General features: G+C 38.4%; 4 protein-coding genes across 10 annotated transcripts; 1 reads left to right on the forward strand and 3 right to left on the reverse strand.

Annotated features, from left to right (window-relative positions):
• The first annotated feature begins 13 nt into the window (after positions 1 to 13).
• Positions 14 to 4,713, forward strand: ZnT63C (Zinc transporter 63C). Of its 6 annotated transcripts, XM_015979203.2 has the most exons (8): positions 14 to 487; positions 2,272 to 2,454; positions 2,503 to 2,725; positions 2,772 to 3,264; positions 3,310 to 3,529; positions 3,599 to 3,619; positions 3,880 to 4,003; positions 4,326 to 4,713. In XM_015979203.2, the coding sequence occupies exons 2-8, from the start codon at positions 2,278 to 2,280 to the stop codon at positions 4,352 to 4,354; spliced, it is 1,287 nt and encodes a 428-aa protein (XP_015834689.1). In that variant the 5' UTR covers positions 14 to 487; positions 2,272 to 2,277; the 3' UTR covers positions 4,355 to 4,713. The 6 variants fall into 6 exon arrangements, with proteins under 6 accessions (XP_015834689.1, XP_015834687.1, XP_970510.2 ...); XM_015979201.2 differs by having other exon boundaries at positions 3,880 to 4,713; XM_965417.5 differs by lacking the exon at positions 3,599 to 3,619.
• Positions 4,705 to 9,461, reverse strand: LOC659165 (uncharacterized protein). Its single transcript, XM_008193570.3, has 12 exons — positions 9,309 to 9,461; positions 9,117 to 9,262; positions 8,947 to 9,065; positions 8,686 to 8,897; positions 8,473 to 8,636; positions 8,289 to 8,432; positions 8,085 to 8,243; positions 5,805 to 5,974; positions 5,565 to 5,758; positions 5,400 to 5,515; positions 5,241 to 5,351; positions 4,705 to 5,195 (listed from the first exon to the last, which is right to left on the reverse strand). Exons 1-12 carry the CDS (start codon positions 9,391 to 9,393, stop codon positions 5,109 to 5,111), a joined length of 1,707 nt encoding a protein of 568 aa, XP_008191792.1. The 5' UTR covers positions 9,394 to 9,461; the 3' UTR covers positions 4,705 to 5,108.
• Positions 9,462 to 9,565: 104 nt separating this feature from the next.
• Positions 9,566 to 10,957, reverse strand: Pex16 (Peroxin 16). Its single transcript, XM_965562.5, has 4 exons — positions 10,720 to 10,957; positions 10,433 to 10,673; positions 9,973 to 10,383; positions 9,566 to 9,924 (listed from the first exon to the last, which is right to left on the reverse strand). Exons 1-4 carry the CDS (start codon positions 10,841 to 10,843, stop codon positions 9,663 to 9,665), a joined length of 1,038 nt encoding a protein of 345 aa, XP_970655.1. The 5' UTR covers positions 10,844 to 10,957; the 3' UTR covers positions 9,566 to 9,662.
• Positions 10,958 to 11,539: 582 nt separating this feature from the next.
• On the reverse strand, positions 11,540 to 14,824 carry LOC659311 (brummer). Of its 2 annotated transcripts, XM_008193573.3 has the most exons (9): positions 14,508 to 14,824; positions 13,725 to 14,146; positions 13,413 to 13,673; positions 13,063 to 13,238; positions 12,805 to 12,999; positions 12,570 to 12,727; positions 12,440 to 12,518; positions 12,033 to 12,361; positions 11,540 to 11,980 (listed from the first exon to the last, which is right to left on the reverse strand). In XM_008193573.3, the coding sequence occupies exons 1-9, from the start codon at positions 14,665 to 14,667 to the stop codon at positions 11,733 to 11,735; spliced, it is 2,028 nt and encodes a 675-aa protein (XP_008191795.1). In that variant the 5' UTR covers positions 14,668 to 14,824; the 3' UTR covers positions 11,540 to 11,732. The 2 variants fall into 2 exon arrangements, with proteins under 2 accessions (XP_008191795.1, XP_970721.2); XM_965628.5 differs by lacking the exon at positions 12,805 to 12,999 and having other exon boundaries at positions 14,508 to 14,814.
• Positions 14,825 to 15,621: the final 797 nt, after the last annotated feature.

Genomic DNA, 15,621 nt, shown 5'->3' on the forward strand with positions numbered 1-15,621 from the left:
GCGATTATCGACTGCCTCGTGGCTTTTTCGTGTCTAGGACAAAAAAATTACCGTTTTGTGAATTTTTTTTGTTTATTTGTTGCTTATTTATGTTTGTGTTGACGATTTTTCTCTTGACGTCATTAGAAACTCGTCCGTTCATTGGCTGAAATGTTACAGTGGTCTATTGTCTGTCAGTTCTTCAGTTGTGGTGATTCTATGGTAGTGAAGTGTCCTTCCTTCTGTCAAATTGTATGACGTACGCTTATGTATTAAATAATTAACAAGAAGCTCAGCTTTTCCATTAACCACTACAGTGTTTTCAGTTAGGCGTCTAATTAATGTCTTATTTCGTTTTAACAAAAACCCTCCAAGTTTAGGCAAATATGCTGTGATATCGTGTTTACAAGTGCTTACACAGGAGACTGTAAAAATCTACAAAAACTGACCCATGCTTCTTATTTCAGTAATATGGTGACACAAGTGAGACAGTTTTAACAAAAAACAGGTGAGAATTTTTCTGTGTAGGTACTGCTTTGTTAACAGTTACGTACAAAAAGCTTATCAATAACCCACTTTGCTATCGATTGTAAACATTTCGTAAACTCCAAAGCCAAGAAACAATGACTAATAAACTACTGCACCCCCAACAACACAATTTATTACTGGAACCAACAGCCGCATTTATTTTTGTACAGTTATTCCTAATGTCACTAAACTTGCATTTGCCCCCAGTTTCCTGAACTGTTTCAAATTTGAAAACGCCGTGTCATCACGAAAATCTCTAAAAAAGTACGGATTAACCGCAGGTGATTTATGACCACAACTTAACCGGTTATAATGAGCCTTCAGCAAGAATTTGTACGTGATTGGAAATGATTTAATTGCTTGTAGTTATTAGAAGTGAGGACTTTTTATTAGATAATATTTCCTCAAAGAAAGTTTTTGCATAAAGCGTTGTAATCTTTAAATGTAACTTTCTCCTTTGTTTACTATTACCACCCGAAGTGTGGTGGGTACTTAATAATTCATTCCAAGAATTACTCATCTTGCAATAAGCGAACATTCCTTTGTTAAATATTATTATTTTTGATAGCACGAACTTCGTAGTGATTTTTTCGAAGGTGAACCACGTTGTAAATTGCGTTTGTAGCGAAAAATTTTTTTGTGGTAAAAATTCATCACTTCGATTGTATTTACATAAGAAATATTGCAGCAACCTTGCAAAATTATCAGTATAGTGTATGAATAATGCAGCAGGAATTTAAATATTACATTACTCGATTTCTAGGATGTTCGACGTTGTAGAATCTGTTAAATCACCTTGCTGTTATAATCGATTTAAATGCAAATACAACGCGGTCAATGCTAGAAATATGGTTGTCTTGTGTCAGTTGCTACCTATTTCATGTTATCGTTATCTCAAACTATTCGTATCAGTATTTTATCTAATAGTAAAATTTATGTGCAGGAGCGAAGTATTCCAAAGTAGAAATCAGAGACAAAAGATCCGAGCGTTTCGTGATGCAAACTTAATCAATAAGCAGGTCAAACACCCAATTATCTCATTTTTCTAAACGTTTTGTTTGGTTTTATGCTTTCTTCATATCGGAACAACAATCTGGAAAGAATATGTGCCGAGTTCAAGTGAAAGCATAATCACGTCTAAATTTTTGAGCGCAAAATATAGTGTTTTGTGCTAGTATTTAATTGCCCACACTTGTAAATAACGGATTAAGCGGTCGATTAGAAAAATAATGAGTGTGTTTAGTTTCAAACTAACGACATAAACAAGTCAGTAAACACAAGTTTAAAGGAAGTGGTCGTGCTTTTATCGGACGGTTCAGTGATGGTTTTGCGGTTATTGATGTCCAAAAAATAATCAACCGACTGACAAGTAGTTTTCAGTTTCAACCAGATTGTGAAAATTGCACAATTCCTTTGTCGTCAAATACTGTTTATTCGGGGCAAACACTAAATAAAAAAATTCATTATCACCGAATTAAATTGTTTGTTTTGTATGGGCATTGTCTGAAAAAATGACTAAAGTCTGGAATAACTCAAATTTATCAAAAAACGCGATAGTTCAACTAATTAATTACGCCTAATACAATGGCAAATAAACAATTGAAATATTTTATTCATACGTGGATTCTTTGAACACTTGACTAATTCCCTTTGTGTTAACAAACTGTTATCAGTCACATTTAACAACCAATTAAGGCAGAAAAAGGTTCGTGAAAATAGCGGCGATTACATAATGCATAGCTTTTAATTTTTTTGTTGTTAAAGATCACAATGCCAAAATGGGCCGGAAAAAAGTGTCGTCTGCTCTCGATGTTGGGGCTGACGACGTCCTTCTTCTTCGTCGAAATAGTCGTAGGTTACATAACAAATTCGATGGCTTTGGTCGCGGACAGTTTCCACATGCTAAGCGACGTGGCCGCCTTGATGGTGGCCTTTGTCTCAGTCAAGGTAAAGCAAATGAAAAGCGTACGATTTTCCCAACTCGGAAAATTCCAGATGTCTCCGAAGAAGTGGTCGAAAAACACGTTCGGTTGGGCCAGAGCTGAAGTCCTTGGTGCTTTAGTCAACGCCGTCTTCCTCGTAGCTCTTTGTTTTTCCATTACAGTGGAAGCTTGCAAACGGTTCATCGAGAGCGAAGCGATTCACGACCCACAATTGTTGGTCATTGTGGGTGCGTTGGGTCTGTTTGTTAATTGTATAGGACTGCTGTTGTTTCATGGTATGGGGACGATTTCGTTTGGTTGTTATTTATGGGCGAGTTTTAGAGCATGGTAGTAGCCATGGTCATTCCCATGGTCGTTTGGCCCATAGTCGAAACCGCCTAACACAACTAGCCATGACTGACGATAACGAAAACGACGAAAGTTATCCCAGTCCTCCGCCGGAGAAATCCTCCCATCATGGGCACTCAAGCCCCGGACAGATGAACATGAGGGGGGTTTTCCTCCACGTGTTGTCCGACGCTTTAGGCTCAGTTATCGTAATTATATCAGCAGTTGTCTTCTGGCTGTCGTCGTGGAAATACAGGAATTACATCGACCCAGCTTTGAGCATACTGCTGGTATTGTTAATAATGAACTCTGTATGGCCTTTGTTGCGAGACTCGGCTTTAATTTTACTACAAACTGTCCCGACGCATATTCAAGTCGACGCAATCCAGCGGAGGTTACTGGCGAAAGTCGACGGAGTCGTAGGAGTGCACGAGTTTCACGTCTGGCAATTGGCCGGAGACCGAATCATAGCTTCAGCCCACATTAAGTAAGGTTTTCTGGTTAATTAACCCTCTCTTAATGTAAATGCCAGGTGCCGTAATTTATCCGAATACATGAAAATCGCGGAAAAAGTCAAAGAATTCTTCCACAACGAAGGCATCCACTCGACGACAATCCAACCAGAGTTCATTGATTACCAAGCTCCGGAAATCACAGATACTGACCAAACCGAAGATTGTGTTCTTGATTGTCCCAAAACCACAGACAGTGACGACTGCGTGCAAAACACATGCTGCGGTCCATCGAAACAAGTAAGTTACGACCGAAAAATCGAAAGTGCGCACATTAAAACAACCGTAAAATAATTGATTTTTTCTTAGTTGGAGAGAAGCCTCTTGAAAGTGAGAGTAAAAAAATAATGCGGCTTGGGTATTAAATTTTGGTTTTTGCTAACAGCTGTGATCCACTGTGTGATTAATGCGAAAAAATCTGTGATTGTTTTAATAAAACTATTTTACCTAACTTGTTTTATTGGTGGCACTAACACTGAAGCATCTCCCAAACAACTAATTGTATTTTAACTTCTTGTTACATGTTGACTTGTTTGTGGGGTGCGTTTGCGGTTCCAGGCGTCAGTTAGCCAACCGTTGTTGTGTTCTAGGGACGTGAGACGCCCTCGCCCAATAACACCCCGTATATGGTCCGTCAGCGCGGCAATTCCAGCAACAGTTCGAACAATTCGCAGGAAATGAACGAAATGGAGGCGGGAGTGCTTTTGGAAAAAGGTAATTCTCCAGTGCCCAAAGACTACAATTGTATCTCAAGGGGTTCACAGTGTTCGCAATACTCAGTAAGACCTGGTTCAGAACCAAGTTTCTGATACCTTGATGTTTCACATATTTTAATTAGGCTCTAGTTACCTTATTAAGTATAAAAAGTCGTGTTTTCGTGTTAATAACATCACTTCAGTTTTGTAATATGCTCTACCAGTAAGTTTCACAGATTTTGTTACTACTACAGTGTGAATCTAGTCTTAGTACAATTTTGTTTTCAGTTTTATTACTTGTAGTTCGGCTATGGCCAAGTTGGTAAAGCATATTTTTCTAGATAAGAACAATCTCAATACGACGGAGTGAAAGAGCAAGATTTCAAAAAATGATCGCGTACTTACATTGTATCATGTGATGAATAAGGGCGACAGAATAAAATCAAGTATTAATTGGGCGGTAGCTAAACGTCAAAACCAGTACCTTAAAAAGGCCCTTCATCGTTTACACGTAACTAGATTAGGAAATTTTCTCGGCTATTTTGCAAACTTGTATACCTACCGTGTTGGGTGAAGTACAAGTGTTACATATTTATATTTTATTTTGTATATTAAGTATTATGTTACATACTTTTTATTCAACATCTAAAAACAAGGTTATACTATATTTAAAATCACAGACACTGTGTGCAGCCTATTGATGAAATAAAATTAAAGGAAGACTAAAAAGTGAGCTTTATTTGGTGGGCTTTACCTTACCTAATACTCATCTTCGGACCTCTTTTCCCAGTCAAACAATATAGCTTAGGAGACGAAACGAGATACAAAATCAAGGGTTTTCTGAACCCAAAAAAATAGTACGGCAGAAATCGTTTTAAATTAATTTAAATCCAACCAATTTTTGCAAAAATATGGGTAGGTTGGAATTACAAAGTATAGGAAACTGTTTTTTTAAGTCTTGCTACGAACGCGTAATTATCACAAGCGGGCAGAAATTCATTTACATGCTGTTATTACGTGCACAAAAAATCCAACCTCTGCATAATAAATTGTTTTGCACGGAAGACTGTCAAAGCCTGAACACAAACATAACCAGTGTAGTATTTATACTAGACATTGACTACTTATTCTACTTTACGTTGAGATTTGGCATCTACCACACTTAACGCAATACCTAGCTGAGCTGCATAATAGGTGGACATGACAAGGGCCTAAAAAATAATTAATTTTCCACAAATAAATGTTAATTGAATTACCTGTGAATAATCAACTGAGAATTTGAACCGATCTAGACCCAGTATAAGGTCGGAGAGAACGAAAAGAATTCCACCAACACACGAACATAACTTGCTCCAAGTCCACAAATCCTGAAAAAATCACTCGAAAAAAAAATTCATTTAGTTTCACAATTTTACCTCAAAAAACTGGACTCGAGCAATGGCCCTCCACATCATCGTGGTCAAGATAAATGTGTAAATAATTACACCAGGAACTAGAATACCGTGTAAACCTGACATTAAATATGCTATACCTACAATTGGAACAATCGGGGAAAGTTCGCAATAAAACCATTAACATACCCATTACACTAATTGCGTATAAACATGCACCTAAGGTTAAATTAAGAGGCTTAAAACCGAACGCTAGAATGTAATTAATGTGCCCGATGGCAAATGCTAACATCCCAGCTTCGAAATATCCAGGCCAGATTAAAAACGCATCTCCCAAACAACAGAAAATTAATCCGACTAGAATTCTTCGTGAGTATTTGTATCTAGGGCGGGAATTAGAGCAGGTCACCAGTGGACTTCGCTACTTACTCATCACCCAAGCTCATGCCATGGAGTAAAACAAAAAGCATTAAACTTAAAATTGGTAAACATTTTAATATCGTTGATAAAACTGAGGGCAGATTGTACGGCAAAAAAACTACAAAGTAAATGGTAACAGTCTTGAAAAATGGAACCAGTTTGGGACCCACACTCTTCACCTGCAAAAAGTAAGTACACAAGTCCAGTTTAAGGATAACAATGATAATATTGAGTCACAAAGAGCAAACACAATAAACTGCGTAACGCATTTTTAAGGTCAGGGCGAGAATTTTCGCAACTAATTTTGTCACATGTATTGACTTTTGAACTATTCAACTGTAGTTAAAACTTGATGCTCTATTTTTTAAATAGTAAGAAAAAAACAAAAACATCTTTTAATTTTTTGAAACCAAATTATGTTCTCACGAAGAAGAGAGAAGAATAATTTTCAATACAATTTTTACATGATAATAAGTTCACTTGAACCCAAAATTTGAAAGGTCAAAGAGCTGACGAAATATACGCGAGTTGTCCACATTTTTACGAAATTAATTCTTTCAGTTTTTGTTGAAAATGAGTAATGAATGTATTATTAACTGGGGAAATATTAAATTATTGCATAATGATAACACAAGCAACCTTTACACTGTTATTTAATATAATAAGGCATCATTAGAACAAATTGTCAACTAGGGACCACAGACCAGAAACGCAAACATTTATTAAAATAAAAAACAAATTAAGCGAAAACTTCAACAAGCGTGAATGCTAAGTGACTGCAATTAATGCAACGTCTCAATATCACACAAAGCACGCGATATGAACTTGTTTTCGTCGCCAAACAGATAAATCATAGTTCAAGCCGTTTATTTTTTAGTCACTTAATTATCTGATTGGCTGTTGTAAACAAAAATTCAGCTTACGGTTTGGTATTTGCACCTGGAAAAATTTCCACATTGATCATACATACCACAAAAATGCGTGTCCGTAATAATTAATCACTATAATTAGCGATATCGTACAAGTTCAAGCCTAGCAAGGTCAAAAATCTGATAATTTCAGTTTCTTAATAACACGTGGTAACAAAAACTATTATTTTTCCTGAGGTGAAGTATCTAATCTAATTTATCGACCGTAAAACCTTCCAAGGCAGTGTTAGTATTTCCAATCGATTAACATAAAAATATTTTTTACGAAATAGTTAATACAGTTGAGTGCCCGGCTCGTGTCAATCAATGACTGAAATTATGGTCCTATTGATTATTTACAAATATAAACCGCCTATTAATAACCCGGTTCCGCTGAAATAAATTTATTTTCGAAACGCAACGAAAATTAAAATTGCGAATTTCGGACAAAGACCGCACAAAACCCGCATTTTTTTTTTTTATTGTTCGACTTACCACTTGTGCAACGGCGTTCATTTTTTACGAGGTGGAAACTAATTAAATCAAACTTTTATGAATGAAACTGCGATTCACTTTTTACAATGGAAGTGCTGTGTTCATTTAAAAAAATTCGAGTGCATCCTAATAATACCACTGTCAAAATCAGCTGTTTTGCCCCGGTGCTTGTTTACAAGTCGGGCAGACGATAAAATACTAGCAGGACTCGCTACAGTAAAATATAAATGCGGACGAGCACACGCATGCTCAGCTTTTTTGTTTTATCATTAAACACTTTATTGCTTAAATGAATCGAAAAATTAAAGCTGCACGTTATCACTTCCTGCTGTGCAGACCGAGAAGATTATTTGCGATTTTTAACAAGACACGTGCTTGTAAATATACTATAAATAGACACCCCGATGGCCCCACGTCGATTTCGTTGAGTAAATCGTTCAAAAAACTCCTTTTTATTTTTTTACAAACGCTCTGCTTACTTTATCCAAAAATAGCTACTACAATTGATAACATCTTATTGTAATATTGATTTTTGTGGAAAAAATGTTTTGTTTGCTGTGGATATGCAAACACGAGCTTATCGGAAAACTTATCACCTGATGCACTTGTAAACACGATAATTGGACCCCAGTATTTCGAGTAAACAGATATCTGTATCACACAAGAATTTATTTATTTTTTTATTCATTACATGGTCCATTTGTGTGGCACCCAACCGACTATTTGCAGAAGAATCTTTCTGTAGACTTCGTTACTCCCGACTTGTAAATTCGCCAGATCGTCGTAATATTTCTCACGCACTTCTTTCCTGACGTCGGGATGTTCACACATATTTGTCAAGGCCTGAGCTTGATTGTTTCACAGTGTAAATAATTATTTTACTCACCTTCAAGCAAAACATTTGCAAAGTGCTATTTAGCGGATTTGTGGCGAGTTTGACCAAACGTTTGGGGAGAGGCTTAATTTCGGCCGCTGCATGTTTTGCTCGTGTCTTAACAGTGCAGAACATGACGACAGAAGCCGCACTTGTGCATATATCAACGTCCTACAATCGATATTAATACAAAACTTTTGGAAAAAAATTACGAACCCCGTAATGTAATAGTCGGTTTAATGTTTTCAATAGTTTCTTCTCAAGAGCGAGCTTTTTGCCTTTCTTTGTCGAGGTTAAAATCGAAAGGCAGTCAAGCGCTTTGCAAACGATCGCCGGTGATTCATGATCCAGATATTTGCTCTTTTTAAAAAATAACAAAAATTCGATTTTTAATACTTACGAAAATTCGGAAACCTTGATTTTTCAAAGCCACACATTTGCCGCATTCGTACATTAAATATTGGAGTGTTTCTAAGTGGATTAGGACAATATCGAGGTCTTCTTCTTTATCGATTATTTCCAGAAGAGTTTGTATGAGTCCGTAATCAACCAAAACATCGGCGGCTGAAAATTCTTTTGTAGTTCAGGGACACTTACGTAAAATTCTAGTTACTGGTCCAAAGCGTGGCAATATTTTTGAAACACGAAGCGATTTTAAGCCGCACCGACATTTGTCCATCACCTAGACATAAGTATAAATTTTCCAAAATTGAATCATTTCGTAAAATCGCGTCTTTTCCATCGGCCAATTCGGCCAAGATGGCGAGAATCAAAGCTGCGTTTTCACGCACGGGAGGCAGAGGATCAAGGAGTTTGTCACACAATCTAGTCAAAATTGTTCCTATTATTACTACAATTTTTATCATTGTTAAACCTATCCGGAATGCGGAGCCTAATAGCTTCGAAGGCCTTTTCCGGGTCGTGTACCAAGTCGCTAATGCTGCGAAGTGCCTGAATTACGACTAATTCGTCTTCGTCGTGCAATTCGCGTCTCTAGGTTTAGCAAAAAGTGAAATTTTTCGTGTTAGTGAGTTGTAAAAATACAAGTTTGGGTAAAGCCCATTTTCCGAATGCGACTTGTCTTCTGGTCGGGTCAACAAATTCGCAGGGAATATCGGGCTGTTCGGAAGTCAGGCGGTAAAAGGGGGGTTCGAAGTAAGAGGAGTCATGAAGGGTGGGTTGACTTCTCGCTGCAAGTTATTGTGATATCGGCTGAAGTGTAGTAAAATAAAATACCCAAGTCAACGCATCGGTTTATAATTCGGGGATTTACAGAACTGCTTCGTGTATGTAGGTAGGAGTTGCGGTTTATTGAGAACATTTCAAAAGTTGAAAAAATAATATGACAAAAATGTCAACGTCAAAAACAGTCAAAAAAAAATCCTATTGTCACGATTTTTTCCATTTTTTTAAGAAAAATGGAACAATGTTATTATATGGTTATTTATGTTTTTTATGGAAGGAGTGTAAGGACATCTCATAAAAACAGAATATTTGTTTTCTCAATTTTATTATAAAACACCAGCCAAGCACTGTAAAAATATACCATCTGAATTTAATAACCCGGAACTTAGACTTATCACCACGTCCTTAAGTGGACCACATGTAGAAATAGTTGCTTTGCCAGAAGGGCAAATACTGTGCCAACGGTTGGCAAATTAACTTCGCCAGAGGCACATTTCGACCCAACGAAATTAGCAACGCATTTACCTTATCTTTACTGTACTTATCATAAAACGGTGATCTCAGCAGATACATAACTAAAATAATTGTCCTTTTGGATAACTGTAATCTTTGTTTAGGGGTCAAGTAGTTGCTTTTTGTCCCTTTGCAGGATTTATACAATTGAAGACTGCAAGAACACGATCATTTTTTATTAAAGTTAAACCAGTTGTTTTACCTAGTTATGTCCATAGCTAGCGATATAACCCATGGCTTCCATGAACTGCTCCCAAAGCAGGCCACCGAGGCCAAGTGGGCCATGGGCTTAACAATGTAAATCGTTTCGGCAATGAGCTGCCTCTCAGCTAAAGCCTGTTCAATTGTCTGTTCATTATCACACGTCTCTTGCGCCTTTAGAGGCTTCCACGTCCTTAAACTAATAGGGGGCGAAGCGTCAATTTTTCGAATCACTCGACCTGACTCCTTAAGAGTGAAACTAACAGAACTCAGCTGCGCCTGAGCTATGTCTCTGACAGAACTACAGTTTGTACCATCTTTTGGTATCTTTCCTCTGTCCAGATATGGAATAGGAGGTGTCTGTATTATATTTTCCTTATGATTGTAAACAAGAATTAACCGTGCTACACACCTGTCAAAAACAATTGAAAACGTATTAATGGCTGCCAGTCAGCACCTACTTGAAAACTTGCACTCCCACAACAACTAGCCACTTTCCCACACTACCCCAGATTTTCTGGGCCGATAATTCAAACAAAACCTCGCAATATTCCACCACCGTTAACCATAATTTTAAAGTGTCCCCAGAACTTGGCAATTCTATCTGCCTGACGTTGTTTATTATCCGGTCATTTAACAAAACCAGGAGATTTGATAAACAGTACACCAGCTCGGATAAGACGTGAGAACTGTTGATTTTACCTGAAAGTCCAGGTAATTAATTGATTAACGAGTTGGTGGGAATTACCGGCAATAAAATACGAAATCCACTTTGCTGAAGTCTCACAGTCACTGGCAAATTGGGGGTTTTGGCTCACCCAGTTTTTGTACGACGTGAAAATTTCCGGAAGGGAGAGCAAAATCGAAGACATTTTTGTACTTAAAGTGACGATTTCAATTACATTTGTTATCTAAAAAATATTAAAGGAATGAAGAGTTCCCCTAATCACAACAAACCACTCGTGGAGGTTACTAAATAACCAGCTGAGGGAACCAAATGTAACTAAAAACAGTTATTAAAGTATAAATAGTTGCCTACGTTAAGGGGATTAAAATTTAAAAAGAAATTGAATAATGTAGTAATTATATATTTTCTTTTTTTATAAGCCTGTTCTAATGGCACTTGTTAAGATTTTTTGCTAGCTCTAACAGTTTTGCCGTAATTGGTAGTTGATAAGCGTAAAAAAGTGCAAATTTTAACATGATTTTGGCGTTTTTTTTCAAAAACTACTTATGAGACGGAAGAAAAATCTTTAAGCATCAAAATGCCAAAAAAACCCAAGCTGCTTCGAGCAACGGCTCTCGCAACGGAAGCATTTTTAGTTTTTCATTAAAAAAATTTGATACTATTTATTCAAAATGACCGAAAAATAAAGTCGAACGCAAAACTGAAGGACAGTTAAGATGTGGTACAAAGGAGTTGTTTGCATCGGCAACATCAAAGCTTTTATAGTTTTTATGTGTTTGTTTGATGACTTTGTTTTACTAGAAATGCTAATCGGCGTGCTTTTTGGTCGTTGTTGCAATTCTTGGGTCATAGGATAAGCCGGGGTAAACAAACACAGATGTTAGTACAACCGTTTTTATTGCGAACAATATAAAAGATAATTTGAACTAATAACAATACTTTATAATTTTTATACAACTAAAAACTATCATAAGTTATCATAAATAGCCATAATGTGGTCATATAATACTTAATAAATATCTTTTTTTATACAATATCACAATTTTGGTTACACCAAAATGACGATTTTTAACTTATGACTCTTCGTGGAATGTGAAAGAGGGTATCGTGGTGGTCCTTAAATAACTCGGTTGGTCTGATTCCGGTCTCAGATCAGCTGTGGGCATCTCATCCTCATCTTCCGGCTCTTCAATCCTGTAAGTGCCAGTCCACTCGCTTTCCGGGTCCGAAAACAAGTTCGAGGTGTCCTTATCCAGAAGATCTTCAAGCGAATACTCGGACATTTCGGCCAAACTCTTCCTCCTCTCGTCTAGATACATTTCTGTGAAAAAAACCCCTTTAACTTGTCTCCTTTTGCCCATTCCACGACTTACGATCATCGAGAGCGTGAGTGGTGGTCCAAGTAGACTCATCCCAATCATCGTCAAACTCCAAACTCTTGTTGAACTCCTTCTCATGGGAGGATTGCACGATGGGGGAGTCGCTTTCCGTAACGTCGAAAATCTCCGTGACTTTAACTTTATTATTTTCGTCCAAATAATAGTAAGCCATTATGGTTTCATGGTGCGACGTTACTTGCAAAATGTGCTCGAAAGTGTCGTCATCTCCGGTATCGGTCCGGTTTATTGTCAGACTAGGCTTCCGTTGGAGTATTTTAGTCGTTGCGAACTTGCGGCCCGGACTTTGAGTCAAAGGTAGATCACTACAATTAAAAAAAAAAGTTCATTGTTTGGCACCGGACTTTAGACTTTATAATTGCGCGCACTTGAAAAACACTCACCTATCATCTAAATTGAGAGTAAAGTTCAAGTTCATTTTATTTTTAGTGGACAGCGCGTCCTGACAAGCTTCGACATCTCCTAAAAAGTGGAAAAATTAATCAAAGTTTAGCGCAACTCGAAATAACTCACTTCCTCCGTATTCGGTTACGGCCAATTGGCAAATTATTTTCGCACTGATTTGTTCCCGCTTCTTGTTGACTTTATTGAGCAGGTGTGAGAGCTGGTCCATGAAATATTTACTAACGTCCCAGACCGTGTTGCCCACTTGTGGAGCCGCAGCCATCAACCTTCAAACATTTCAACGTTAAAATTTTATAAAGAACAAAAATAAAGACAGGACGTCCGTAACAACATTAGTAATCACCTCCTTTCGTTATTTAAATGAGAGCATGCAGAACAGGGCATTAGGACGTTAGTTTCAATCGCTGGGGTTCGTAAATTACGAAAACGGAAAGACCGGGTTTCGAAATGGCTACCAACGGCACTCATAAAATTAAAATCGGTTACAGTTCGGGAAATTACCATGGGGGCCTTTTTAACTGCCGGGATCACGCCCAATCTGTAAGTGTTAGTCGGTCATGCAGGTGAAGGGTTAGGGTTTATGGACGCATTGGACACTCACTTGGTAAATGTGGCGTACATCATATCTGCAGGCAGTGTGTATGGAAGACTTAGAACGGATAACAGTTTCATTCCCCGGTGTTTGAATACCCAATTAAGCAGACCGTTGTTGGCTGAATCAATCGCCTCTTGGAAGATGCTCAAGACGGTGTCGGGCATGTTTGAGACAAGCGCTTCCTGCAAAAAAACCCTATCAACACTAGACGAAATAATCGCAAGGAATTTTTTCTTATTTAGTCTGGCCAATTGCTCAAGACTTATCTCAAATGATCGCTAATTGCTAAGCGGAATAATTACGTCCGTTAATTTGATAATGCTGTAACCACCTACCAAGAGGTCAATCGAACCCACCTGTCTGTGTTGCTTGCACTCCTTGCATTGGGGGTCGTACTCCAAGTTCTCCTCCAAAGTGTCCGAAACGACAAACGTCGACTGAACAGCCAGACACCTCGTGCAATTAATCAGATTGTTCCTGTGCAAGAATCGGAGCGCGTCATCGAACCCCTGCTTGCACATATTTGACAAGACTTCCGGATTAGGCGGGAACAAAATCCGCATAATCCTATAAATATTGTGCTTCGACAGCTCTATACTAGTATTAGCTATGTTAATCTAAAAATCGACAAACTGTAACTACGCCACTGGCAATTTTGCAAAACCTACATGAAACAACTGCGAGCTATCATCTCTGGGACAGATATCACTCTCCCCACAGAAGGGGCTGACAGTAATTGTGTTTTCGTCCAAAGTCGGCAAATTATCGCTGTACCCCCCGTCCATATAGCGCACTCCTTTGAACTTGGGTGGGATAATCCCGGAAAAAATCGGGATGAAGGCTGTGGCCAGGAGCGCCTGGATGAGTTCCTCCCGACTGTCGAACTGCGAAACGATTACGTTTTTGCCGTCGTGGACACGTGTCAACGAAATGTGGAGCTTCCCACTGACACGGATATGAGCGTCGTCGGGAAGGAACTTCTCTAATCCTTCCAGCAAAAGGCTGTGTATGTTGAAGGACGGGTTGAAGGGGCCCAGAGACCGTCTCCGGGCCTCTGTGGCCACCCGAAGGATATCACTGGTCGTTTCACCTGGAATTGTTTATTTTCACACGCCTGGCTTAAACACACACCGTAATCGCGGTTCAATAACTTTTTTTCTACATAACGTAACAAACAATAGATTTCTCAAAGCTGATTCATATTTATATTTAACGATTACGGGGAGATAAATCGAACAAATATTATTGACACCGATTTGTTTCCAGAATCGGAGTAAAAATGGTTTTACGTTTGGGTTATTAATACTCGCAATTTTTGTACGACATGTTTATCGGATTATCGCGCTTGCTGAAACAATATTATTGTTTGTTATCGAACTGCGTATGAGAATTGGAGGAACTGGCGGCGATAAACAGCACGTGTGGCCACAATCAAGGACTTGGTCGCTCACCTAGTGGCAGGTCCAGGAGGAGGCAGCAGGCGGCGATGGCCCCGGCCGAGGCCCCCGAGATTTTGTTGAGGAGCAGATGGGGGGCATACTTGCGGAAGCAGCAAGCCACTCCGACGTGGTAAATGCCCAGGAAGCCGCAGCCAGCGAACGAAAGATTCATTGTTCTATCACAATATATCACATAAAAATCTCACTAATTCGTTATCACGCGCTTTGTCACTGTCTTCTAACGTGTGTGCACTTGTCCTACAACTAAGAGAGCAATGAAATTTTCTCGAGAATCTGCGGATAATAATAAACTCGATAACGTGGTACCGGATGGTGGGGACGTGACGTCAAGCGGCTGCGTGCCATTGGCTGGGACAAGTGGTGTGGTACTCAATGAAAATCGTAGGGAACCTGCTGGAAATTCGAGTAATTTGCTGCTTATCGATTGGCTAATTCGGGGGTTGGCCGGAGATGAATGAACTCGAATGGGCGAATCGATTTTTATTGGATGATTGGCGGAAGTTGTTTACTATCGAGGATAGCAATGAATGGTGTGTGGAAATGGAGCATTTTGGGCCAAGGGCAATAATACAAAAAATAACTATTAGCAAACGCTTCACAATTGCATTTTAGAGATTAACAGCTGTGACCCCTAATTAGAGTTCATGCGTTAGGAAGGAAAAGTTTTTATATTTGATAATCATGTGAGGGTGTTGTGTTTATTTAATTTCCACACTAACTGCGTCTTCGTCTGCTGTGTTGTTTTGCCAGACTATTTGTCTCGAAAGTTTTGATACTTATCTGCGATTTTTCAAAGGAATTTCATTAATTAACTCGTTATTCAAATTATGTATTTTTCCTTTATTTCTCTGGATTTTGTTCCAACAATCACATGCTTGACAAAGCAACAGAATATTTCCATCCGGGTAGTTTTTTTACTAATCTTTATGTGGTTTACTCATCATCATTTTGCGGTCCTTAATTCTATAATTGGTAAATAACGAACACAACTGTTTGTCGGGAAGACTTATCTCGTAGAAATTACTCAGATGAGCAGATCCGGAGCTGGGGTATTTTGTGCCCTTAGCAAATAAAGGGCCATGGTGATGTTTTCTTTTCCACAAAA

The sequence above is a fragment of the Tribolium castaneum genome, chromosome 9 (assembly GCF_031307605.1).
Source record: "Tribolium castaneum strain GA2 chromosome 9, icTriCast1.1, whole genome shotgun sequence".
NCBI lineage: Eukaryota > Metazoa > Arthropoda > Insecta > Coleoptera > Tenebrionidae > Tribolium > Tribolium castaneum.